Source organism: Planococcus citri, chromosome 2 (genome assembly GCF_950023065.1).
Source record: "Planococcus citri chromosome 2, ihPlaCitr1.1, whole genome shotgun sequence".
Taxonomy (NCBI): Eukaryota; Metazoa; Arthropoda; class Insecta; order Hemiptera; family Pseudococcidae; genus Planococcus; species Planococcus citri.
In genome coordinates, this window is record NC_088678.1 from 79,704,483 (window position 1) to 79,724,257 (window position 19,775).

The 19,775-nt window shown below is 36.2% G+C and overlaps 1 protein-coding gene and 1 pseudogene across 1 annotated transcript in view; one reads left to right on the plus strand and one right to left on the minus strand.

Annotated features, from left to right (window-relative positions):
• Window positions 1–4,045: 4,045 nt before the first annotated feature.
• On the plus strand, window positions 4,046–7,030 carry LOC135834201 (spermatogenesis-associated protein 20-like; annotated as a pseudogene).
• LOC135837960 (roundabout homolog 2-like) overlaps window positions 7,004–19,775 on the minus strand; it is a 638,803-nt gene continuing 626,031 nt past the window's right edge. Inside the window, exons 5-16 of the mRNA XM_065353404.1 lie at window positions 19,367–19,636; window positions 15,015–15,292; window positions 14,710–14,917; window positions 13,708–14,021; window positions 13,390–13,617; window positions 9,775–10,006; window positions 9,577–9,692; window positions 9,138–9,474; window positions 8,728–9,045; window positions 8,466–8,611; window positions 8,227–8,390; window positions 7,004–7,551 (exon numbers count right to left, since the gene is read on the minus strand). Of these exons, the coding sequence (XP_065209476.1) occupies window positions 7,449–7,551; window positions 8,227–8,390; window positions 8,466–8,611; window positions 8,728–9,045; window positions 9,138–9,474; window positions 9,577–9,692; window positions 9,775–10,006; window positions 13,390–13,617; window positions 13,708–14,021; window positions 14,710–14,917; window positions 15,015–15,292; window positions 19,367–19,636 (2,714 nt within the window). The 3' untranslated portion in view covers window positions 7,004–7,448. The remainder of the gene's footprint in view (window positions 7,552–8,226; window positions 8,391–8,465; window positions 8,612–8,727; window positions 9,046–9,137; window positions 9,475–9,576; window positions 9,693–9,774; window positions 10,007–13,389; window positions 13,618–13,707; window positions 14,022–14,709; window positions 14,918–15,014; window positions 15,293–19,366; window positions 19,637–19,775) is intronic.

Here is a 19,775-nt window from a genome sequence, read left to right on the forward strand (position 1 = left end):
TAACAGCTTATACACAGAGATCAGATTTACAGGAGAGCTTTCATTTAACAAGACATTTTTGAAATACAAATTACAGGTAACATTATCACAAATTACAGTACCTTGAAATTTAACCTTGAGTGAACAATTATTACCAACGAGAATCTCAGCTTTGACAGGTTCTAAATTCTGGAATTTTGATTTATCATTACAAACATGATCGGTGCAGCCACAATCCAAAATCCAAGTATTTGGGTCAATTTCTTTATTTACAGTTGAACCAACCAACGAAGTCAAACCAACACAGGCGATACTTTTTTTCTTCTCAGGGTCAGGTTTTTGTTCTCCAGAACAATTTTTGGCAAAGTGACCTTTCCCCTTGCATTTGAAACAGACGGCACTTGCTCTTTTTTCCAAGATTGGACAGCTTTTCACTTCGTGACCAGCAACTTTACAGTATTTACAGGTATTATTACCAACTTCCGCATTCTGGACAGGATTCTGAATATTCTTTTCACCATGGTTGCTGCTGCTAGGAGTGGATCTGGAATTCGGATTCGGAGTCCTTGAAGTACATTCACTAGCCTTGTGACCGGTAACACTGCATTTGTAACAGGTAATTGCAGCCAATGCAATTGACGACGAATTTCTGGAGTTCAATTTCTTCTTTTCATCAAATTCTTTTTTCAAACGAATATCTTCGGAATCAAGTGCATCCACCAAATCGTCTAATGTAATATCTTTCACTAATTTTGAACAAGATTTAAAATTGTTGAATCGTTTTGGGAGACTTCTCATAATTCTAGTTCTAAAGGTGGACTCAGTAATTGGATTTTCATCCAACTCATCAATTTTTTCCTTCAATACTTCTAATCTGCTATAATTTTCGAGAAACGATAACGAATTGTCATACTTGTATTCTTGAAATTCTGATTGAAATTTATCAAGATCTTCTTCTTTATACCCATAAAGGGAGTCCAATTTTTCTAGAATTGCTTCAGCAGTTTTACATTTCATGATGCACGGAGTTACTAGATCGGATAGCGAAGTTACAATTAATACCTTTGTTTTCACTTCTAGGTCTTCTGCTGACTGCTTCTTTCCAAGTTTTAATGACTGTATTGCAAGGTCTGCACGAAATCTCCATTCTCTGTAGTTTGATTTACCCACTAATTTGGGTAGGCTCGAATTCTGGTGTTCCATAGTTCTGGTTCAAGTTCTGGTTCAAAAAATTCACGAGTTCAATTCTTTCGAAAACGAAAACGAAAAAACAAGTTCAAAAAATTCGAAATTACTTTCAAAATTCATTGCCCGAAAAACGACATAAAAATTCATTTAAAAAATTCATAAGTTAACACAAAACGCAGTTCGAAAGGGGCCTGGGCCCATAACCTGTTATTTTAGGCACAAAACGAGGCGAGACGAACAATTAAAAAATACTATATTTCATGAATAAGTTACATGAATAACTAATTGGATTAAAAACCCATACGAATACCTACCTATAAAAAGGGCGGTACATGCTAAAACTATGAAATTCGTGATCAGTGTTGCCACTTTCACAACATTAATCTAAGGAAATCACTTTGTTCAGCACATATTTCTTAACAGATGGTTTGAAGTTTTCCCTGAGTTCATTGTTTAACCGAGCAATGGGGTAAAAAATTCAAAAACTTTACCAAAAAGCATTGCGGTCTCGAAAGTTGGTTGCACCTACGAGTACATATTTGAATAAAGAATGCACTCAAAATGTGTAAGTTTGTGCAAAACATGGCCACCAAAATCATTAGTTTTCAATGTCATAATTTCGGTAGGTACCTAAATTGATGTAAGTATAAGTACTAAGTAGTACCTAGGCCTATGTAATTTAATCTGAATTTTTGGTATAAACCACTAAGCATTGATGTTATTGAATAGTGAGTAGATAATACATGATCGTTCGGATATTTTTTTATTTGATTTGTAATTAATAGGCAACGCCGAATGATTGAATAAAAATAAAGTTACATATCATAAAAAATCTACAAAAAATCACCATTTGTTTTTATTTTCATCATTAAAACTTGAAAGGTGGATAACGAAAAATGCAAAGTCCTCCGAACGTTTTCGACAGCACCCGAAAAAATATCCCCAAAATTACGATTTATACGCTCTCCCTTAAGAGGCCAGACAAACAGACGACCACCTTAGGAAACCAGTCAGGCACGCAGACAACCTTGAGAAGTGAGACGAGTAAGTCAACGACCTCGACAAATTTTCATAAATTCGCATAAATTCGAACATTGACCTCATCTATCCATTTCCTTCCATACACAGATTTTAACCGGTTCAACGTCCTTGGATTTTTTAAAAGCTCGTTTCTGATTGGTTGAGAGTTTTTGAAATAAAAATCGTTTGCTAATTCAAAATTTTATGAATTTTGCTTTCTTTCATAAGTTTTCTTGAAGATAAAATGCATTTTATTGTTCAAAAAGTGAAATTTACAGAAAAATATTCGTTTAAAAATTGTTTACACTTTACAAAATGGACGATGTTAGGGCACTACACAATATGGGTATGCTCATCCACCATTTTGTTCCTGACCGATGTTATCAGCCATAAGAATGCATACAATTTTTCGCGAAAAAATTGCAAATTTTTCGATTGTTCGTGAGTTCTGGTGAACTTTTAATTAGTCTTAAATTAAAGACAATGAAATTCCCTATCGATTGATACTATTTTTTCATCATTTGGAGGAAAATTAACGATTTAATGAATACTTTTATTTACCGCATTTTTCATACTATATATGTCAACTTTAAACTAAAAATTGTCGAACTTTTCAGTAAACCTATGCATATGTTGATATACCAAAATGTTCGGAATTTCATCCTCTTTAAAATGATTTTTTACCGAAAACTGTAGAAGCGACTGTTCGAAAGTATTCGAAGTTTAAAGTTGCGAAAACAAGGAAAAAACCAGCTACGGACAGTAAGTATTGAACTTTGAACTAAGATTACTCGAAATTTTCAGTGGACACCTAGGTATTTTAATATATCAAAATGTTCGTTATTTTATCCTCTTTAAAATGCTTCTTTACCGAAAGCTCTATCTTCAACCGTTCAAAAGTTTTTGAAGATCAAAGTTGCGGAAAGTGATTATTCATCAACACATGTTCGAATTGATAACAGTGATAACGCAATTTGAACATTTTGGTGACATTATCTTCGAAAACTTTTGAACGGTTGAAGGTAGAACTTTCGGTAAAGAAGCATTTTAAAGAAGATAAAATAACGAACATTTTGATATATTAAAATACCAAGGTGTCCACTGAAAATTTCGAGTAATTTTAGTCCAAAGTTCAATACTTACTGTCCGTGGCTGGTTTTTCCCTTGTTTTCGCAACTTTAAACTTCGAATACTTTTGAACGGTTGCTTCTACAGCTTTCGGTAAAATATCATTATAAAGAGAATGAATTTCCGAACATTTTGGTATATCAACGTATGCATAGGTTTGCTGAAAAGTTCGACAACTTTTAGTTTAAAGTTGACATGTATAGTATGAAAAATGCGGTAAATAAAAGTATTCATTAAATCGTTAATTTTCCTCTAAATGATGAAAAATTAGTATCAATCGATAGGGAATTTCATTGTCTTTAATTTAAGAATAATTAAAAGTTCGCCAGAACTCGCGAACAATCGAAAAATTTGCAGTTTTTTCGCGAAAAATTGTATGCATTCTTATGGCTGATAACATCCGTCAGGAACAAAATGGTGGATGAGCATACCCATATTGTGTAGTGCCCTAGATGTTTTTCATTTCTGTAAACAAACGAATCAAAATTACCGTAATTTACGGTAATTTCTTATCACAATTAAAATCAAATCGGATCAGCTGTTTTATGTGTTTTGTTTGTTTTGTTGTCAGTTGAGCTTTTTTCGTCGTTTTTCTGCTGTTTTTGAACTGAACTTTTCGGCACTTGAAGCTTGCGAAAATCAACATATTTTTTTTTATCTCGACGATTATACATAATGTTGTTGATTAACCACTTCTTAATTATACGCAGTTATATATTTACGTTGTAATATGTTAAGTAATGTAGGTAAACTACTGAAAATTTATTCGAAGAACTGTGTTTTGAATAAAAGCTCGAAAAGATTTCTTCTTTCAACGATACTCGAGTAAGTTCAAACTTCTGCCTGTTAAATTGTGTATTTTAAACTTCCAGTATCTTATTTCAACTTGCCTTTATCAGTTCCAAGCAGAGATTTTGTTCGGTTATGGCTGCTTGGACGAATTCAATCTACTTACTCGGGTACCAATCAATTGATCCACGAACGATCGCCGTACTTGCTTCAACATGCCAGGAATCCAGTCAACTGGTAAAATATACTCTTATAAAACTACGTTCTTGTTTAATACACGAAATAATATGGTAATTCTATTCATGCATCAGGTATCCATAGGGTAACGAAGCCATCGAGAAAGCGAAAAATGAAAACAAGATTATATTCCTTTCGGTGGGATATTCCACCTGTCACTGGTGTCACGTTATGGAGAAAGAATCATTTGAAAATGAATCAGTGGCCAAAATAATGAACGAGCATTTCGTTAATATCAAAGTTGATCGTGAAGAAAGACTGGATATTGATAACTATACGCGACGTTTATTCAGGTAAATATATTTCGAGTAATTGATGAGAAAAAGTTTCCAAATTATTACGAGTGTATCGTTTCAGTTGACATCTGATAGCGGTGGTTGGCCCATCACGCCCATGAGTGTATTCCTAACCTCAAATCTACAACCGATTGCCGGAGGAACGTATTTCCCTCTTGAGGATAAGTACGGTAGACGTGGATTCAAATCTATTCTACAAGATATTGCTAAATAAGTGAGTTCAAAATATCATTTAAGACGTGTAAATTCGATTTTTACGAACCTAACATAATTATTATCTCGTTTATCCGCAGTGGAGAGATGATCCTGAAAAACTTAGCGCTACCGGACGAAAAGTAATCTCGATGTTGGAAAAAGCTAACACCTTCGAAGTAGGAATCGTCGCTGAATTGACCAAAGGTGTAGTTCCGGAGGAAAGTTGTATTAAACTGTACGCTATCAACAGCTCTCTGATCAATTCGATTGTACCTTCGGAGGTTTTAATTTCGCGCCTAAATTTCCTCAGCCTTGTAATCTCTCCTTGTTTCATTTTTACGCCCAAAATCCCAGCGGTAATGAGAACAAGGTGGCTTTATCTATGACTCTGAAAACACTCGAGATGATGGCTAAAGGAGGTATTCACGGTCACATATTTAGTCTTTTTAGGTTTTCATTTATTATTTTGTAATATTTTTGAATATTTCAGGAAGGTGGTTTCTACAGCGCAGAAGATGCCGACTCGTTGCCTTCCGAAGGACCGAAGGAGCAGAAGGTGCTTTTTACGTTTGGACTTACGAAGAAATAGAAAGTTTATTGTCGCAGCCTTTGAAAGATAATGATACTGTTTTACTCAGCGATGTATTCATAGATTATTATAACGTCAAGAAAACCGGAAACGTCGATCCTCAAGGAGTAATTTTGCTAAATTTATTTTCTAAATCTTTCGTCAAAAGGATGTTCTTACATAATTGTGTAATTTTCAGGACCCACACGGTGAATTGTTAGATCAAAATGTCCTGATAGTTTTCGGTAGCGAGAAAAATACCGCTGAAAAATTCAACCTGAGCGAAGATCAGCTTAAAAGTGAATTGGAAACAGCCAGAAAAATATTATTCGTTGAACGAAATAAACGACCTAGACCTCACCTAGATTCTAAAATTATCACTTCGTGGAATGGTTCGTATAAATACTAATTTATTTACGTACATTGCAGCGATTTAATTTATACGTACGTATCTATACACATTTAAAAATTGCAGGTCTCATGTTATCCGGATATGCGATAGCAGCTCAAGCATTACGAAATGATGATTACAAAGACAGGGCTATCAAATTGGCTGAGTTCATCAAGAAGTATTTATGGAACGAATTTAACCAAGAACTTTTACATTGCTGTTATGTCTACGATAAGAAAGAAAAGGTGGTGCAAATGTAATCCATGCGTTCGAATTTTTACAATTTAGAAATTTTAATCGAAGTACTTGAACACTATTGCGATTGTTTTTTGCAGCCGGAATCAATCCATGGATTTTTGAACGATTACGCTTTCTTGATACGTGGTCTTTTGGATCTCTATGATTGTACTTACGATCCTCAATGGATCGAATGGAGTAATGCTTTGCAAGAGAAACAGAATCAGATGTTTTGGGATGCCAAACATAAAGCTTATAATCTGAATTTGCCTAACGACGAAACGGTTTTATTATCTTTGAAAGATGGTAAAAATAATTGCTTGATTTTTTATAATTAGTCATTAATTTCGTATCTCACGAATTTCATTTTTTTCAAGATCATGACGGAGCTGAGCCATCCGGAAATTCAGTAACGTTACAGAATCTCTTACGATTGTCTACTTTATTAGATCGAAGTGATTACTCAGAAATAGCCGAACAGACGCTTTCGTCTTTCACCAGCAGATTGACTCGTTTCCCTCTATCACTCCTTGAAATGGTTTACGGTCTCGTGTTTCATTACGATTCTGATACACAGGTTAATTTTTCTGTCACGAAACACGATGAATAGACTACAATTTATTAATTGGGTTAATATCTCACTTAATCGGTACAATTTCAGATTTTCGTCATCGGCTCTAAAAATGACATCGTCACAAAAGACATGTTATCGGAAATTCACAAACTCTACATCCCTAATCGTGTACATATTTAGCTGTGATCGACGATGATAAAACCTCGGTGCTGTATCGAAAATCAGAAACCATTCAAAGTATCGTAGATTCCAAACCTAGCAAAGTCAACGTACACGTTTGCAAAAAACACGTGTCTGTTCCTTACCTGTTTACACAGTTGAAAATTTAAAAACAATGTTAACTAGTTAACTCGAACTGTGATCGTTACTCTTTTTTTAGTAAATGAAATTGTATAAAAATGTAAAATTAATAACAAAATTTATTCGTGTGTGAAATTACATTATTATGTAGGTATATCAAACGTAAAAAAAAAAGAAAAGAAACGTAACAATAATACATACTTACATACGAACGTACGCTTATTATGTTTAAATTTACTTCGTATACATTTACTTTTTTATTTATTAATTTTTCATCAGCTTTTTTATTTTACATCATACAATATGAACAATTTCGTAGTCTGTTTTGCAATTGTGCGAACTATCAGTGGAAGCGACTCAAGCTCAACGTACGATCGCTATGCTTTTCTACAGCTCAAATTTAGTATATGTTCTTACGATTAAAAACGCGTGGAATGAGATCATTCATGGGGCAGTACACGAATATACATAACAAAAATTTAAAAATAAGCGATTAACAACAGAACTCCGAACGTAGAAAAGTATCAAAAAACAAGTAGAAAATTTTTACATCGTTGGTGAAAGTGTGAAGTGTGTGTTGGTTGATGAAGTATTGTAGTTTTTATGTATCACACTGATGTCTTCGTACGAGTTACGACCGTCTTTTAATCTGAAAATATCAAAATGATACAGATTATTAGACTAAAGTTATTGCTATGGTGTTTTGTTACGAAGAAAAAAGAAACGTAATAAGAAATATTCTGTGCTCATTTTAGGCATTTGTTCGTACAGCTGAGCCAAAAACTGGAACGTGGCAATTGATATCATTCATTCTTGTGAAATATTTATTTCGAAATTCTAAATGTTTTGCAAATCCTTCGAGTTCAATGGTGAGGAAATGATGATGACCGGTTGTCTTTTAGTATCTGCGACTCAAACTGTGATCTTTTTCATGAAAATTTGAGATAGAAGATGAAATAATTTTCATTTCTCAAGATCAATTGTTAATTTAAAATTGATTGGAAATAATTAAATGAAACTTTCGAATCAGATTCAGAATTTGAAATGATTTTTCTCCATAAAAACGATGGAAATTTTAAAACACAGTTATCAGTGTACCTCATCATGAAATTATCTTCAACAATTTTGCTAAATAGACTAATTTTTTTGTCCGGGGCGTCGATTTTTGACGGTGTGGTGTTTCCTTTACAGGAATGGAAATGTGAGATGGACGCAGAATTCACCAAAAATCCGGATCCAGCGGTAATTATTCAAGTAATTTGATTGTAATTATTCTACTATACCATAATTAACGATACAATATTCAAGTTTCAGATAGAATTACCTCGTATATGTCGGAATATATAACAAACTAGTAGTTTCGTAATCACAACCGTCGGAGATTCTCATCGACTGAGGAACTGAAGGACCATTTGATGGCGTAATCTCTCGATTGTCAACGTATACTCCACTGATACGTTGATCGTTGTATTTCATATAACGATTATTCTACAAATATTTCAAACCATCAGTAAACTAATTCTCAGTTTCAACTCGATTATGGATTAATTTCAGCGTACGTACCTGAGGAACTAATACGTTGTGCGAATCCAACGAACGGTAATCGGTTTCATTTCCGGTGGAATTGCTGCAGTTACTGCATTCTTCGTAGCAACAGGTAGAATTCTTATATGCTGAGCATTGGTTGCCATTGTAAGTATTGATTTGTTCTGAAAAGGATGAAATTACCATCTTGAGTAAAGTGTTTTTAGTGTTTTACAGAACTAATGTTTAGATAATCAGACTTGTAGGATATCGATTGATTTAATTTGTTTGCAAATCTCACCTATGAACAAAGTAGGTTGAAAAATATCTGTTTTTTCAGAATGCGAATCGCTGTTACTGGTTTTCGTCATGAACGAACTATTCGTCTCAACACAGTTGCTCGACTCGCTAACAATGTATTCTGGATTTTTGATAATGGACGTGGTAGCGTAAGGAGTCGGATTCGAATAATTCGAGTGATTTATTTCCTTATTCTGCGGATTACCGAAAGTCGAGAAGTTTTTATGATCTACTTCAGCGTAATCGTGTTCGTTTATTCCCAGTGATTTAGATTTTTCGATATTCTGCCAACCGTGATCAATCCATAACGTTTGTTTACCTGTATGGAAAATGTAAGTAGGCGTATATTTAGTTACAATCTTTACCATACGTGAATCAAAATAGGCTCTACGAATAAAAATAAAAACCTACCATCGAAACTATCCAACTTTTTGCCAGTTTTATGCCTCTTTTTGTAATAAATCGGTATAGAAATTCCGCAAAATATAGCGCAGACGACAAAAAATGCTAAAATTATTAACGCGTATTCCCTGTTCTTTTGATTGATGTAGGTTTTGACGGCGTTATCGGGATTTATATAGAGGTGAACGCCGTTACTATAAGGCCCATCGCCGGCACCGGTATAGGCAACGATTCTAGTCACGTAACTCGCACCGAATGTCAAATTATGAAGTATAATCGACGTGGTAGACGCGTTCAGTGTTTCTTGAACTAACACTTTGCTGTCGTTATAGCTGGTAACTTTTATCTGTTAAACAGACACGATAAAATGATAATTCACCCAGCGCCAACGCAGCCTTGAATACAAATAAACTGCGAAATTGAAAGTGAAACTGCCTCACTATCCTACCTTGTATCCGAGTAAATGACCGTTGAAATGCTGAGGCGGCGGAGGAGACCATTTCACAAAAGCCGTAGTCTCGTTTAACGTTTCAATTTGGATATTTTCCGGCGGTGCCGAAGGTACTGTAAAAGATATTTCTCGTTACAAAAACTATAATTTATTAGGTGGTGGGTAGGTTTTTTCCTATCTCTTTCGACCGCTTACCATCGTGCAAAGTTTGAATAGCCATGGAATTCGAGGGCTGGCCGTCGACTGATTTATAAAAAGGTACGAGGAAGAAATCGTATTTGGTGAATTTACGTAGATTACGAACTAAACACGAGCCTTGTTTCAGTTGGCCTTTGAGTACTGTCCAGATGCTGTATGTTTGCGAGCCGCCGGATTGGTCGCGGAATCTTACATATAAACCTTCGATCCATTCTTCGTTCGAGATTATCTGTAAAGATTACCATCGTTGGATTAACGAGTTGAATTTATTAGGAATAGGATGAAAATTGCCAAAGATGCAGTCGTAGAGAAGTGAGTAATGGCAAGGGTGTATTAGTCCGGCATATGCCAATAGGAGTAATTACCCCCCCCCCCCCCGGCTGATCCTCTGGGACAACTTTTTTCTTAAAGGGGACATCCTAAGGAACATTTTAAAGCAAACTTGCCAAAAAAAAAGTTGGCCTTACTTACAAAATGGCGGCCATTTTGATTGACAGGTCAGCCGAAATCACAGATTTTGCGTTTTAACATAGGACTTGCAAGAACTTTTTCAAACTTTACAAAGGTAGATAGAAAGATCATGCAAAAATTTATCGCCTGTCAAAATTTCAAATGCTAAAGTGGGTTTTTCGATTTTTGGTGAATTTTTGAAAATCGAATTTAGGTCAAAAATGAGGGGAAAAATCAAAATTTTACCAAATTGACCAAGAAAGCTGAAATTTGGAATATACCCTATTTTCGACATGCCAAATCGATTGGAAACGATTTCAACCCGTTTTGAGCAGTTCTGGAGCCTCCAGCAGATTTTTGAATCTCGAAATTCCCACAAAATTCCATCAAATTGGAGTTGTAAAGCTAAAATTTATTCTAAAAACTAATTTCAATACGCTATGAAGTACTGAAGGTGAATTTCAAGTCGTTTTGGAGCCTCCAGCAGATTTTTGAAACTTTAAATTTTCACAAAATTTCATCAAATAGAGATGGAAAGCTGAAATTTACTGTACACTCCAATTTTAACACCCTCTGAAGATGACTCCAGGTGGGTTCAAGTCATTTTAGACCCTCCAGCGAATTTTTTGAAAATTACTGAAGCCTCCAGTAGATTTTTGAAACTTAAAATTTCTCCAAAATTTTATCAAACTGAGATGGAGAGTCGAAATTCATTCTGCAAACTAATTTCAATACGCTATGAAGTTGACTGCTGGGGGATTTCAAGTCGTTTTGGAGCCTCCAGCGACTTTTTGAAAGGTTGTATGGCGTTTTTTTTGGAAAATTGATATTTCCTAAAAGTAGCTGGAAGCTTCAAAACCATTTGAAACCATCATGTAGTCTGCTAAGTAAATTTCAGCTTGCCAACTTCATTTAATAAATTAATGGTACGGGAACTTCAAGTTTCAAAAATCTACTGGAGGCTCCAGTAATTTTCAAAAAAGTCGCTGGAGGTTCTAAAATGACTTGAACCCACCCGGAGTCGTCTTCAGAGGGTGTTAATATTGGAGTGTACAGTAAATTTCAGCTTTCCATCTCCATTTGATGAAGTTTTGTAAACATTTAAAGTTTCAAAAATCTGCTGGAGGCTCCAGAACTGCTCAAAACGGGTTGAAACCGTTTCCAATCGATTTGGCATGTCGAAAATAGGGTATATCCCAAATTTCAGCTTTCTTGGTCAATTTGGTAAAATTTTGATTTTTTCCCTCTGTTTTGGCCTATAAATTGGATTTTCAAAAATTCACCGAAAATCGAAAAACGCTCTTTAGCACTTAAAATTTTGACAGATGATAAATTTTTGCATGATCATAAGCTGAAATTTACTCTACACTCCAATTTTAACATCCTCTGAAGACGACTTCGGGTGGGTTCAAGTAATTTTAGAGCCTCCTGCGACTTTTTTTGAAAATTACTGGAGCCTCCAGCAGATCTTTGTAACTTTAAATTTTCATAAAATTTCATCAAATGGAGATGGAAAGCTGAAATTTACTCTACGCTCCAATTTTAACTCCCTCTGAAGACGACTTCAGGTGAGTTCAAGTCATTTTAGACCATCCAGCGATTTTTTTGAAAATTACTGGAGCCTCCAGCAGATTTTTGAAACTTGAAATTTCCCCAACATTAATTTATCAAATGGAGTTGGCAAGCTGAAATTTACTTCGCAGATCACATGGTGGTTATAAATGGTTTTAAAGCTTCCAGCTACTTTTAGGAAATTTCAATTTTCCAAAAAAACGTCATACAACCTTTCAAAAAGTTGCTGGAGGCTCCAAAACGACTTGAAATTCACCAGCAGTACTTCGTAGCGTATTGAAATTAGTTTGCAGAATTAATTTTGACTCTCCACCTTAGTTTGATGAAATTTTGGGGAAATTTCAAGTTTCAAAAATCTACTGGAGGCTCCAGTAATTTTCAAAAAAGTCGTTGGAGGCTCTAAAATGACTTGAAATCCTCCAGAAGTCATTTTCAGAGGGTGTTAAAATTGAAGTGTACAGTAAATTTCAGCTTTCCATCCCCATTTGATGAAATTTTGTGAAAATTTAAAGTTTCAAAAATCTGCTGGAGGCTTCAGGAATTTTCAAAAAGTTGCTGGAGGATCCAAAACGACTTGAAATTCACCAGCAGTACTTCGTAGCGTATTGAAATTAGTTTGCAGAATCAATTTTGACTCTACCTTAGTTTGATGAAATTTTAAGTTTCAAAAATCTACTGGAGGCTCCAGTAATTTTCAAAAAAGTCGTTGGAGGCTCTAAAATGACTTGAAATCCTCCAGAAGTCATTTTCAGAGGGTGTTAAAATTGAAGTGTACAGTAAATTTCAGCTTTCCATCTCCATTTGATGAAATTTTGTGAAAATTTAATGTTTCAAAAATCTGCTGGAGGCTTCAGGAATTTTCAAAAAGTCGCTGGAGGATCCAAAACGACTTGAAATTCACCTGCAGTACTTCGTAGCGCATTGAAATTAGTTTTTAGAATAAATTTTAGCTTTACAACTCCAATTTGTTGGAATTTTTTGGGAATTTCGTGATTCAAAAATCTGCTGGAGGCTCCAGAACTGCTCAAAACGGGTGGAACCCGTTTCCAATCGATTTGGCATGTCGAAAATAGGGTATATCCCAAATTTCAGCTTTCTTGGTCAATTTGGTAAAATTTTGATTTTTTTCCCTCATTTTTGGCCTAAATTCGATTTTCAAACATTCACCAAAAATCGAAAAACTCACTTCAGCACTTGAAATTTTGACAGGTGATAAATTTTTGCATGATCTTTCGATCTACCTTTGTAAAGTTTGAAAAAGTTCGTGCAAGTCCTATGTTAAAACGCAAAATCTGCGATTTCGGCTGACCTGTCAATCAAAATGGCCGCCATTTTGTAAGTAAGGCCAACTTTTTTTTTTGGCAAGTTTGCTTTAAAATGTTCCTTAGGATGTCCCCTTTAAGAAAAAATTGTCCCAGAAGACCGGCGGGGGAGGGGGTGCAATTACTCCTATTGTCATATGCCGAACTATATCTCTTGCTTTGTTTTTGATGAATTCAGCCTAAGCTGAAATTCACTTGGCACTATTCCGATATTTGAGACCGGTATAATATAGACCTAGGTATATTAGTTTAAAAGTGTATAGTTTACCTCCCAAGTGACTCTAATAGATGTGGACGTTACAGCGTGCAGCTCTTTCAACGCGATCACTTTGCCATTCAATCTTAAACGAGCTTCGGCTAAAATATGATCCGGAATGATGGATTTTTCGCCCAAAGTGTGAATTACATCCGACATCTCGCTGGCTCCGCTCACACCGTACGCGTTCTCGGCTCGTATAATGAATATATAAGGAGAGTCCGGTTTCAGGTTACTTATCTGCGATATAAATTTGTAATTCATTAGACGTAAGAATTATAGGGATACTTGAGCCTATATGTTGACGTATTGTCGAAACATGGAACTCACCGTTGCTGTATTATTTAAAATACGATGAGCTACGATCATCCAGCCTGTTTGTAAAGATGAACTGAAACACTCGACCGTATATCCAATCGAATCGGAATACGAATCAGATGACCAGGATAACGTCACAGATGAATTCGTAACATTGATCGCGTAAGGTTTTAAAGGAGGATGAGGCAGTTTAGACGGATCCGGTGATTTATGCAAATGTACGTCGTCGGTTGATTGATCAACGGTTAAAGATGCCGACCATGTGGTTTCTCCACTTTCTGACGAAGCTGCGCACGTGTAAAGCCCGCTATCGGAGAATTGCAAAGCTATAGGGGAAAAGGTAAATATGTAGCACATGTGGTGAAATCGAACGAAATTAGATTATAGCTAGGGTTTCCTAGCTTCTTCATTAAAGATGATCATTGATTACACATCTCATCCCTCCCGCCTCTCTACTTTTTAAATTTACAGATAGACGAATTATACATTCCAATAATTAAAAAAACACCGCCACCTCGTCGTTCGCCTCCCTCTGAAAACCACTTTTCTATAACAAAACATCGTTAATCATCGCCGCAGCCTTTTGTGCTGAAAAAGACTCGCGCGCACGACGTCGCTACGACCGACGTTTCAAAAAAAAAAAAAAAACACACCAGATAGAGAACAACGAACGAGGTGTCAAACAAGACAAATTAATTTTTTCACGCTCAATCTTTCATACTTCACCCGGCAGACACAGGCAGAAGCGTTTCATAAACACCCGTATTGTTGGTATTTATACACGGTTTAAATTTCAATTTTCATCTCATCTCGCCCTCGTCGAACAACACTCTTGACTTTTTAGAAGTATCTTGTTGATTAATAAAAATGAGGAAGTGAACTTCGGTAGTAAGAAAATTAACTTGGTGAATGAAGTAGGTATTTTTTTTCTTCTTTACAGATTTTCATCGTGTCTGGTACGTTCCTGAAGAGTACCTACAACGATAGTTAATTAAACGGTGAAGATGATCTTACCTTTGATGGAAAGAGTTCCTTCGAGAATTGTTCGGATTCTGGGATCGTGGTTCGTATCGAGTGGATTTCCGTTCTTGAACCATTTAATTATCGGAGTAGGGGTTCCGTTGGCTCGACAGTATAGTTTGGCATCCGAATATAATGCCAATGTTTGGTTCGTTGGGCCCATCTCGATTATAGGTGGAGGTATGTCGATTACTGAAGTTACCTGAATAATTTGATAGAAATATTTTTTTTTTAAACAATGGAATTAAGAGGAAAATTCTAAATTTCAGATGGGATTGTGTCGATATCGATGTATGTACCTGAAGATATGCTCGGACGCTCGTCGATCCTGCTACCGATAAAGCCGAACAAATTAGAAACCCTGTATCTTCTCTTTGAGCTCCTTGGATTCGTAACGTGCCATCTGCGAGAACGTGAAAGTGTCCGTAAGTGTTCCCGGCAAACATCAACATTTGCGAGCCTTCTTTCGTCCAGAAAACCGACGGTGGAGGGTTTCCTTTGGTTACGCAAGTGAATGTTGCTATTCCATTGAGACCTATGCGTTGATCGGTGGGGATTTTCACGAAGAATGGAGGCGCTGTAATGTAAATCGAATTGAATTAGTGGTGAAAAATGATATGGATGCGGACGGTTGCTCGATTTCAACGTTGTTTTCGGCAAGTTTTCTGATTCGATATCTTTTTGATCAGTTTTGGAAATTAAACTGTGGAAATTTTGGTAGGTAAGGGGTATTTTTTTATCAAATCAGCTCGTTTTTGGGTTTTAGGCTTTCCATCCAAAATTTTGAAAAAAGTAGGTAGTGAATTTTTTATTACGGGGTCGAACGAATTTAGAATCAGTGCCCGTGCAAACCTATTTATCGATGCCTGTATTGCATTTCTAAAAAAAAGATCATTAAGCTCTCCTCCAGGGACTCAATTTTGTGGGGGGAGGGGGGGTGATCGGGTTCAATTGGAATAAGTATCCCCACGAAAACATATATTTCAATGCTCATATTGCGTATTTCAACATTTTGAGCCCTAAGCTCATTTTGGAGGTGTTCAATTTTAGTTCTTGGGGTGAAATGGGGTTCAGTTCAGCCCCAGTCCCTTTTTTTGGGATTTTGAAGACTCCATTTTGATTTTGAAGTCAAGTGGATTTTGGAATTGACCCCCCTGAATTTTTTTTAAATGCCTCTGTTGATTTTTTTTGAAATTTTGAGCCTCGGGCTCTTCCATTGGGGGGGGGGGGGTAAATAGGTTTCAGAATAGGAATACAGAGTCCTCAAAAATTTATATAATTTAATACTCATGTTGGATTTTTCAAAATTTTGGCCCCCAAGCTTTTCCTTCAGGCTCTGAGAGCTCAATTTTGATTTTGAGATCCAACACTTTTCAGAATTGAAATCAGCACCTTCAATAGGGACCCCAGGCCCGTTTCTGAGGCTCAGTGGGCTCAATTTTGATTTTGAGGAGCAACAGATTTCAAAATTAGACAATGCAGTTTCAAAAACTTATATTTTATAACTCGCATTGAATTTTTCAAATTTTGGACCCCGAGCCTTTCCTTGAAGCTTGAGAGCCCAATTTTTATTTTGATCAGATCAAAGCGATTTCAGAATTCTAATCAGCACCTTCAAACCCAATTTCAAATCTTTCAATAGGTACCAATATTTAATATTTCAAAATTTTAGGCCCCCAGCTCCAATTTTAGGGCTTACACTCTCTGTAAACAGAGGATTCAATTTTGATTTTGAGACTAACCAGATTACAGAATCTGAATCAACACCTCAGATAACCTGTATTTCGATATCCATATCGTAATTTTAAAATTGTGGGCCCAAGACCTTCTCTGAGGGTTCTTAGGGCCCAATTTCAATTTTGAGTTCTGGTTAAATAAATTTCAGAATCAGAGTCTGTATTTTCAAAGATCTATTTTCGATAGGTACTCATATTGTAATTTTTAAAATTTTGGGCCTTAAGGCCCTTCTCTTGGGCTCTGAGGGCATGATTTCAATTTTGAGTTCAGGTCAAACAAATTTCAGAACCCGGGATCAAAGTTTTCAAAAAACCCTATTTTTCGATACTCATGCATCAATTTTTGTAAATTTGGGCCCCGAAGCCCTCTTCTGCGGTACTGAAGGCCCGATTCTAATTTTGAGTTCTAATTAAAGAATCAGGATCTGTGTTTACAAAGACCTATTTTCGGTACTCGATTGCAATTTTCAAAATTTTGGGCGCCAAGCTCTTCTATGAGGCTCGGAGGGCCCAATTTCAATTCTGAGTTCTAGTCAAACAAATTTCAGAATCAGAGTCTGTGTTTTCAAGAACCTATTTTCGTTACTCACATTGCAATTTTTTGAAATTTTGGGCCTTAAGAACCTTCTCTTGGCCTCTTGGGCTCTGAAGGCCCAATTTTAATTTTAAGTTCAGGTCAAACAAATTTCAGAATCAGGATCAGGGTTTTCAAAAACCTATTTTTCGATACTCATGCATCAATTTTTGAAAATTTTGGGCCTCAAAGCCCTCTTCTGCAGCTCGGAGGGCTCAATTTTAATTTCAAATTCTTGTCAAACAAGAATCAGGGCCTGTACAATGATCTATTTTCGATAATCAATTACTCATAATGTAATTTTTGAAGTTTTGGGCCCCAAGCCCTTCTATGAGGCTCGGAGGGCCCAATTTTAATTCTGAGTTCTGGTCTAACAAATTTCAGAATCAGAGTCTGTGTTTTCAAGGACATAATTTTCGAAACTCACATTGCATTTTTTTAAAATTTTGGGCTTTAAGACCTTTCTTTTGGGCTCTGAGGGTCTAATTTTAATTTTAGTTCTGGTCAGACAAATTTAAAAATCAGGATCGAAGTTTTCAAAAATCTATTTTTCGATATTCATGCATCAATTTTTGAAAATTTTGGGCTCCAAAGCCCTCTTTTGCAGCGCTGAGGGCGCAATTTTAATGTTGAGTTCTTGTCAAACAAATTAAAGAATCAGGGTCTGCGTTTACAAAGACCTATTTTTCCGTACTCATATCGCAATTTTTCAAATTTTGGGCCCCTAGCCCTTCTCTGAGGCTTGGAGGAGAGCCCAATTTTAATTCTGAGTTCTGGTCAAACAAATTTCAGAATCAGAGTCTGTGTTTTCAAGAACCTATTTTCGATACTCACATTGCAATTTTTTGAAATTTTGGGCCTTAAGGCCCTTGTCTTGGGCTCTGAGGGGCCAAATTATAATTTTGAGTTCAGGTCAAACAAATTTCAGAATCAGGATCGAAGTTTTCAAAAACCTATTTTTCGATACTCATGCATCAATTTTTGAAAATTTTGGGCCTCAAACCTTCTTCTGCGGGTCTGAGGGCCTAATTTTAATTTCGAGTTCAGGTCAAACAAATTTCAGAATCAGGGTCTACATATTTTTCAAAAACGTTTTTTTCCATACATACTCATATCGCAATTTTTTGAATTTTGGGCCCTAATGCCTTATTCTGTGGCTCGAAAGGCCCAATTTTAATTACAAGTTCTTGACAAACAAATTGAAGAATCAGAGTCAGTGTTTACAAAGACCTACGTATTTTCATTACCTACTCATATTGCAATTTTTAAAGTTTGGGCCCCAAGCCCTTCTCTGAGGCTCAGGGGGCCCAGTTTTAATTCTGAGTTCTGGTCAGACAAATTTCAGAATCAGGATCGAAGTTTTCAAAAACCTACGTTTCAATACTCATGCATCAATTTTTCAACTTTTGGGGCCCAAAGCCCTCTTCTGAGACTCTGAGGGCCCAATTTAATTTCAAGTTCTTGTCAAACAAATTAAAGAATCAGGGTCTGTGTTTTTAAAGACCTATTTTCAATACTCATGTTGTAATTTTTGAAGTTTTAAGCCCCAAGCCCGTCTTTGAGGCTCAGAGGGCCGAATTGTAATTCTGAGTTCTAGCCAAACAAATTTCAGAATCAGGGTCTGCGTTTTCAAAAACCTATTTTTCCGTACTCATATCGCAATTTTTCAAATTTTGGGCCCCAAGCCCTTCTCTGAGACTTTGAGGGCCCAATTTTTATTTTGAGTTCTAGTCAAACAAATTTTAGAATCAGGATCCACGTTTTCAAAAACCGATTTTTCCGTACTCCTATCGCGATTTTTCAAATTTTGGAGCCCAATGCCCTTTTTTGAGGCTCGAAGGTCTCAAATTTGATTTCGAGGTCAAACATTATTCATATTGGAATCAGCACCTTCGAAAACCTATACTTCGATACCCATATTACTTTCTTAGATAATTTGAAATTTTTTCCTCCTCCTCCCCCTCCTCCCCCTCCACAATTTCCCCAAAATTAGAAAAGTCTTGTGACATATGTTTTGTTAGGTTTTCGGGAGCGCTGAATACGAATATCTACTTATTTTCTGGATTAAACCACACCTCGCCAGCCCCCCGGCCATTGTATGACCAATTATGGTGAATTTCCAACTTCCTCAATCTGAGGAGTAAGGGATCGAGCTGATTTGAAATAGACTAATCCATAAATTATGTTTGTTTAGTAATTTCTTAGTTTCTTTAATTTTCTACGAATGATATTTTCAAATTTATATTTTGTTTTCTGTCTTTAGACTTCTTGAAAATAGTGTTTTTTGAGAAAAATTTCGATCAAAGACGAGTCAGTAAGAATATCAAACTTCCATACTTACTATGAACGGTCAACGAAGCCTTGGCAGTAACTTCTCCGGCAACATTTTGAGCCACACAGGTATACAGTCCTTCGTCACTATCGGTCACATTGTTAATCACCAAAGTACGATGATTGAACGATATTCGAGGAGCCGTCGGCAACACTTCCCTGTGCTCTTTCTTCCAAACAATACGAATATTCTGATTACCTTCGACTTCGCAATCGAATCTAACATCTTGACCAGATAGAACGGTCACATCTCGTGGCTCGGTAATGAAACGAGGCAGAACTGCGAAAGTAAAAGCAAATAGATGTTTAATTTCATCGGTCTCGGCGGCGTTCGCTCTAGAGTGCGAAAAACATCAGACCGAGGAAAGTCGTAGTCGAGAGATGCGCAACAGCCCCTGACATGTTTTGCCAAAACACAA